The sequence below is a fragment of the Dipteris shenzhenensis genome, chromosome 10 (genome assembly GCF_047967505.1).
Source record: "Dipteris shenzhenensis isolate YYH24624 ecotype China chromosome 10, Dip_SZ_1.0, whole genome shotgun sequence".
Classification (NCBI taxonomy): domain Eukaryota; kingdom Viridiplantae; phylum Streptophyta; class Polypodiopsida; order Gleicheniales; family Dipteridaceae; genus Dipteris; species Dipteris shenzhenensis.
The window spans coordinates 37,302,626-37,310,564 of NC_141605.1; the positions used below are offsets into that span (position 1 = coordinate 37,302,626).

The following is a 7,939-nucleotide window of genomic DNA, read 5'->3' on the forward strand; positions in this document are numbered from 1 at the left end:
TATGTCACTATTAGCATCGGAAAAGAACGGTCGCTATATAAGCACCACTATATAGTGACTCTGGTAAATGTCACTACATAGTGACATTGGTAAGCATGACGCTTAATACAAACTTTTAAAAAAACATTAGTGGGACTAAGAAAGGCCACAACAAGCCCTGTTTTTCCCCACTCATGTTTTTTTTTAGTAACTACAAAAGAATGTTGTTTGTTACAAAATTTCCCTTGTAAAAGGGGTGATACAAAATCGCTCAAATGAGTCGAGCGATAGAAGCATATACATGCTAAAGATATACAACATTGTTTGTTATTACAAAATTACCCTTTTGAAAAGGGTGATACAAAATTGCTCAAACGAGCCAACATATAGAAGCATATACATGCCCAAGTATATACAAATTACTACTAGTACTACTACTACTACTGCTGCTGCTCATCTGAATCATCATCCCCATCCTCATCATCATAGTGGTCATGCTGTCCTGATCCCTGCCCTCATCAACATTGTGTAAGCCTAATCGCTCATCATTACTGAGCTTACACTCTAAGAGTGAAACCATATTAATTGGAAATTAGATTGAAACTTAAAGAATAAAACAATTTAAAAAGTGAGACTATAAGTAGGAGTAGACTTATACCATTCGAGCAGCCACCTCAGCCCAATTGACCGTCCCTGCAATGGCCTCCATCTCAATAAACCACGACTTTATTCCTATGTGGAATCCGCATCTCGCCTCTTTGTCTGTGGGAAGGTGACCCATCGTAGCTTGCTGTGGGCCCAATTTATGAGAGTTAGACAAAGTGCATGCAATACGTAATAAAACAAATAAAACAATAAATTAAATGAGAAGAAGTAGACCTACCACGGTTGCCTCGAATGCCAACCATCCGCCTACATCAAAGTGCAATGTACCTATTGAGTCCAACCGTCTCCTCGCAACCCCCCTCTAACTCTCTAATGTTTTGGGATGGTCCCTGTACTACTTGAAAAAATTCCAATCAGCTTTGTCTACCCAGCTGGGTTTAGCCTTCCCCTTTGCAATGGAATTATGCAAGGTTGACCTATGATGCTTCAAGACCCCACCCATGCACTCTTGCATGTAATCCGCATTGAACTCCCAGTTTGGGAGGTTAGGGTATTTTCTTTTCAATTCGTCGATGGTTGCTTGCTTCTTTTCGCCATCCTAGTACCACCAGTCAGTAGCTATGCCTCTCTTGAAGTGGTGGCTCATCAATCACCTCATGGTGGCCATCACTCTTGAGCCCTTTTTATTTTCTATTATCTCTCCATCCCTAGTGATTTCATAGGACAGATTCTCGAGTAGGAAAGGAGGAGTCATGGGAGTGGTAGAGCTAGAGCAAGGGGTATTACTACGAGCACTTACGGAGCAAGGAGTAGCAAAGGGAGTGGGATAGGGTAAGAGACCTAACTGGTATTGGGTCTCATGACCAAGTGCAAACCTATAGGGATGTGAGTCTGGTGACTCATCTACATCTCTCGAGTCAGCACAGCAGCCTTGACCCTTCCTACTCTTCCTTCCCTTATGATGGGTATGCCCAGGTGATGACCCCTCAGTCGAAGGGGCTAGAGGGGACGACTATCGAGTATGAACAGCCATCGTTGTAGGAGAGGGAAGAGATGAGTCCTCGGGAATAGCAGAGAGAAGAATCTCGTTGCCTTTGCATCGCTCTTCTGTGTGACAAACTCATCAGGACTCTCGACAAAGCCATGGACTAATAGAAAAAGAGTTCCCAGAGGGGTAGTCGCAGTGCTATGTCCGAGAGGAGCTGGGCCAGGTGTAGTCACACGGGTAGACCCCTGAGATGTTGCTTGAGTGGAATCAAAGTCCACTGGAGAGTATAGATCATGAGGTCTCCTCCTAGGAGGGTTTTAATACTCGTCAGAAGTGCAACATGATCCCATGTCTAATTTGGGAGGATTGGACAAACATAGACACAAATACAAAGACAAAAAACAAAAAACAAGAGTAAGAAGTGGAAAGACAATTAATTACTTAAGTCAATTATGAAATTCAATCTCAGGAAATTATGAAAAGACAATTAATCACTTGTGAAAATTATAAAAGATATCAATGCAGAAAGGATCAATATGAAAGGACACTTAATTACCTAAAGAAAATTATTTACTCTACACAATTACGAAGATAGGAAACAAGAGAAAAAGATAGGAAAAAAGAGACGAAGCAAGAAAGCATATGCTTATGCTTCTGCATGAGCATATGAGCATATGCTCATGCATGAATGAGCATAGGCAAATGCATGCGCTTATGAAAAGAGGTAAAAGAGGATGAAAAAGAGAAAATAAGAGAGAGGAAAGGAAGAGAAAGAAAGAGGGGAAAAGAGAAGGAAAAAAGAGAGCTAAAAAGAAGAAAAGAGAGGAAAAAAGAGAAAAAGAGAGAAAGCACGCAAGGGTCGTTCAACTATGTTGAAGTGAACACCACCACCACTATCATTATGGCCCACATGGTGTGAGTGCCAAGTGATGCATAAGATGACTCAAGAAGCACCCAAAGAATAGCTAGGCTCGGTGTTAAGTCCATCTTGAAGGCAGGCATAGTCTTAGTTCATCCTGGATGCTTTCCATACCATTCTCAAGAAGGAGGTCATGCCACTAGTAATCATGATGATGCATGCTACACCTTCCTGCAAAGTTTGTAGAGGCATCCCTTACCAGAGTTTTCAATATATGGTTTGAGAAGAAGAGTTTGGAGAACCAATGATTCAGCAAAGATGAATTGAAGACGATCTTGCAATATTGAGCCACTAGGTATGAGGCTATTGGCCCAGAGGAAGCATGCAATTTTCTTGAGGTTGGGTGATTCCACAAAATGGAAAACCGTTGATGATCGTTATGTTAAGAAAGTGCAAACCATTGATTATTATAATGCTTAGAAAGGCAAGACACAAGGATCTCATTAGGCAGATGATTGATGCGAGCATGGATGATTTTTTCCTATTAGTTTCGTTAAGAAGCAAAACTTTTATATTCGTGTCGAAAGTTTGTATGCCTTGCTAAAAATAAAGTTTTGAAAAATTCGCCAAGATTTGAAACTTTTATGAGAAAAAATATAAAGTTTCGTAAGGATTTACAACTTTTTCTTTAAAATTCAAAATAAAATAGATAAATTTGTAATATGTTCTATAGATGTTGTGAAACTAAAAAAACTAGCTTGATAGACTTTTGCCAAGATTTTATATTAATATATAAGTATAGCTTCGATAAAAACATCCATGGATGCGAGAGTATGAATTTTCTTTGATAAAATGAATTGAAAGCTTACCTCTTGAATTTTGTACTTGCACTTTCAATGATGAACTCTCAAGACATATACAATCTTCTGATCTTTCACTTTTTCTCAGGTATGATGTATGTGGTTTTCTGGATCAGCAGGCCAAACATTGGATGGTTTTGGCAGAGGGGGAATAGGAACATACAGCGACAAGCCACAAAAGAAGAGCCATGAAGGATGTTGAAACTACCAATGGTCCATTTTAGATCTTATGGTCCATATTCTCTAATTAAAATCCAACGATGGAGAAATCCGCAATTGTCCTCCCCCAAACCTCTCCTTAAGAGATAAAAGAGATGCTTTATTGTGTTCGATAGGAAGACAATTCCTTCAAATGTATGGCATTTTCATCAATAGAGGCTAGCTATATTTATTGGGGAATTGTATTTGAGAGCCTGTATTTGATCATCAGATAATTCCTTCAAATATACAACACTTTCATAACTCGAGGCTAGCTATATTTTTAGGGAAATTGACTTTGTGAGCTTTCTTGTCCAAGTTTTGTTGCCAATGTCAACAAAGAGTGGGATTTTTTTTTAATACTTTGTTCGATCATAATCTGATTCCTTTAAATGTACAACATTTTCATAAATAGAGGGTTACTATATTTGCATGATGTTTACACAAGATGAGCTAGTTTGACAATCCAAAAAAAAGATCGAGTTTGTTGGCATTTCAAAAAATGCTTGCAAAAAAAATTCCAAAATGGATAATCTGGCCAGAAGCAAGCATTCAATTTTCTTGACGTTGGGTGATTCCACATAATGGAAAATCATTGATGATCGTTATACTGAGAAAGGGCAAACCATTGATGATTGTAATGCTAAGAAAGGCAAGATACAAGGATCTCATTATGCAAATGATTGATGAGAGAGTATGGATTTTCTTTGATGAAACGAATTGAAAGCTTACCTCTTGAAACTGCCAATGGCCCATTTTAGATCCGATGCTCCGTATTCTCTAATTAAAATCCAATGACGGAGGAATCCCTAATCGTCCCCCGGAAACCTTTCCTTAAGAGATTAAATAGATGCTTTATTATGTTTGATAGGAACACAAATCCTTCAAATGTATAAACATTTTCATCAATAGAGGCTAGCTATTAGTTTTGGGGAATTGTAATTTAGAGCCTGTATTTGATCATAAGATAATTCCTTCAAATATACAACACTTTTATAACTCTAAGCTAGCTATGTTTTTAGGGAAATGAACTTTGTGAGCTTTCTTCTATGAATTTTTTTGCCAATCTCAACATAGAGTGGGATGTTTTAAAATTAATTTGTTCGATCATAATCAAATTCCTTTAAATGTAAAACATTTTCATAAGTAGAGGGTTACTATATTTCCATAATGTTTTGTGTAGTAGGCCCTCTTCTTGGTAGTATTACCCGCAATGATGCTACACAACATTAAGATTCGCCACAAAAAATTTAATGCATGATCCCAGTTTTGATATGTATGTTCTTCTTTCTTAATCATTATAAACAAGATGATAAATGCAAAATAGAGAACATCCAATATTGTAAAATCAATGAGTTCTTCAAGTTGATTTGCAAACCAAAGAGTTTCGTTTTAAGTATTTGCTATTCCTTCCTGCACAACTTAAGACGAAACATTTTCTTGTATGACGTCTAGAGAAAGTATGGATAACCACACCTAACCTCTAGTAAAGAGCGAGTGTCTATTGCATAAGGATGTTATAGCTCTAACTAGATATACTAAGGTAATACGATGGATTCCATAGTAGTAGTAGTGAGCGCCAAAGTAGACATAAGAAAGGACGCCTTGGAATGTTCTCCTCTTCAGTGAAACTCAATCAAACAATAACTATGCATTACAAAAATGTTGATGCCTTGAAGGAAATTTAATAAATCCCTTTGTAATGGATTCCACAGGAGGAGTAGTGCTTTCCATCCAAGCCGACCACAAGGGTCGTTCAACTATGTTAAATGCGAACACCACCACTGTCATTATGGTGGTGTGAGTCCCGAGTGACGCATAAGATGACTCAAGAAGCACCAAAAGAATATCTAGGCTCAATGTTAAGGCCATCTTGAAGGCATGGATAGTCTTGGTTCGATCGTCCTAGGATGCTTTAAATACCATTTCGAAGAAGGCGGTCATGCCACTAGTAATGGTGATGATGCACCCCGCAACTTCCTGCAAAGTCTGTGGAGGCATCCCTTATAGACTTTTTGATATGGTTCAAGAAGAGGAGCTCAGAGGTCCAATGATTCATCGCAGATGAATTGAAGATGATCTTGCAATATCGGGCCAATAGGCATGAGGGTGAGGAAGCATGCAATTTTCTTGAGGTTGGGTGATTCCACAAAATGGAAAACCATTGATGATCATAACGCTGAGAAAGGGCAAATCGTTGATGATTGTAATGCTTAGAAAGGCAAGATACAAAAATCTCATTAGTCAAATGATCGATGCAAGAATACGGATTTTCTTTGATGAAACGAATTGAAAGCTTACCTCTTGATTGCACTTTCAATGATGAGCTCTCAAGACATACACAATCTTATGATCTTTCACTTTTTCTCAAGTACGGCATACGCGATCTTCTGGATCAGTAGGCCAAACATTGGATGGTTTTGGTAGAGGGGTATAGTGACAAGCCACAAAAGAAGAGTTGCGAAGGATGTTGAAACTACCAATGGTCCATTTTAGATTTGATGGTTCATATTCTCTAATTAAAATCCAACGATGGAGAAGTCCCCAATCGTCCTCCCCCAAACTTCTCCTTAAGAGATAAAAGAGACGCTTTATTGTGTTCGATAGGAAGACAATTCCTTCAACTATATAGCATTTTCATCAATAGAGGCTAGCTATATTTATTGGCGAATTGTATTTGAGAGCCTGTATTTGATCATAAGATAATTCCTTAAAATATATGACACTTTCATTACTCGAGGCTAGCTATATTTTTAGGGGAATTGACTTTGTGAAAATATACGACACTTTAATAACTCGAGGCTAGCTATATTTTTAGGGGAATTGACTTTGTGAGCTTTCTTCTCTGAAATTTGTTGCCAATGTCAACAAAGAGTGGGATTTTTTTTAAATACTTTGTTTGATCATAATAAGATTCCTTTAATTAATGTACAACATTTTCATAAATAGAGGGTTACTATATTTGCATAATGTTTAGACAAGATGAGCTAGTTTGATATTGCAAAAAAAAGATCGATTTTGTTGGCATTTCCAAAAATGCTTGCAAAAAAAATTCCTTCTCCACGACTAAGCAAAAAATAGTATGGAGTGTGATCGAAACTCCAAAATCTACAAGCAACTACCAGAAAATTATGTAAAGGCAAGACAACAACTACAAAAATTAATGCAAAGATAGAAGTACGGAATTAATTGGACAAATTTTCCCAATTTAGCTCAATTGTTTAGATATAAAGGATATTTGATTAGCCAAGCCTTACCATATACATATGTGTATGTACATGGATGTATGGATGTTTATTAACTTTACAAGAGAGTTTTGACAAAAAAGTTGTCAACACTTAGAGGTATTCCTCAAGGATAACACTTTCTAGATCCACAAGGAGTAGTGATGTTAATTTAAATTTTGACATGTCCAAATTTTACCATGCGTTATAATTTGATGGGGAACTGATCTTGAAATTCACGAGTGCAAGTTGCAAGCGAAAAGATTGCAAAAGGTGGTCACGTAACTATTCACAAAATGCTCCCTTAAGGATGCGGTGAATCTATTATGCGGTAGATCGTTACAAGAAACCAAAAGAGCGAATACAAGGCAATACTTTAGTGGAGAGCAAAATGTTCGGCCTGCAGGATCACGAGAAGATGATGGCGTAGTCGGTGGAGCCGGAGGGACAGGATAGAACACCACCTTGGCAGCCCGGAGCGGGGCAATCCTCTGTTGCACAAGCAGGATTGGTGGGAGCGACCTTGAGGCCCAGGTTGAAGCCCGCCTGCACGGAGACGTCGTAGTAGTCATTGTTGCCAGAGCCTGCGACTGTGATCTCGAACTGTGTCACCCCGCTTGGAGGCCCTGTGTTGCAGGCCTGTCCAGCGCAGCCCCCTGGAATCGCCCACATGGTTGCTCCTTCCCACATGGGCGTGGTTCCCACACTCCACACTGATTCCAGCCCTTGTAGAGCTGGAAGCTCCCTGCACCCGCCCCCGATCTCCTCGTTCGGTACCCAGTATTTGACACACAGTGTTGAGCCGGCGTTGTTGACCGCATTCAGAGTGGTCGCTGAGGCCATCGCCACAACTGCGGCCGTGACATTCAACGTCAGCAAACTTAAAGCAAAGGGCTCATCAAGCAAGCAGCAAGGAGCCATAACGGAATTGCTTATGCACTAATAACTCACCAACATGGAGGACGAGCAACAAGAAACACCATGCGCTTGTGAGAGTGTTCATGATTGTCCGCGGTTGGTGAATGATAGGCAATGGATTTTAGACTCTGGACGGTTTAGAAGCTTGCAGGATAAAGCTCCTCCTTCTTGTATTTATAGGCTAAAGCTTGTAAAGGTTGCCTCCAACCCCGACTTGGTCCGCCTAACACCCGACCCATGCCAAAATCTGGCAGTACGGGAAACGCACTTTTATAACAGTCCGCACTTCACTTATGTCGTAAGTAAA

General features: G+C 39.3%; 1 protein-coding gene across 1 annotated transcript; it reads right to left on the reverse strand.

Annotated features, from left to right (window-relative positions):
- Nucleotides 1–7,122: 7,122 nt before the first annotated feature.
- On the reverse strand, nucleotides 7,123–7,635 carry LOC147897767 (pathogenesis-related protein 1A/1B-like). The gene has a single exon (XM_087380120.1). It carries the CDS (start codon nucleotides 7,633–7,635, stop codon nucleotides 7,123–7,125), a length of 513 nt encoding a protein of 170 aa, XP_087236246.1.
- Between the last annotated feature and the right edge of the window lie 304 nt (nucleotides 7,636–7,939).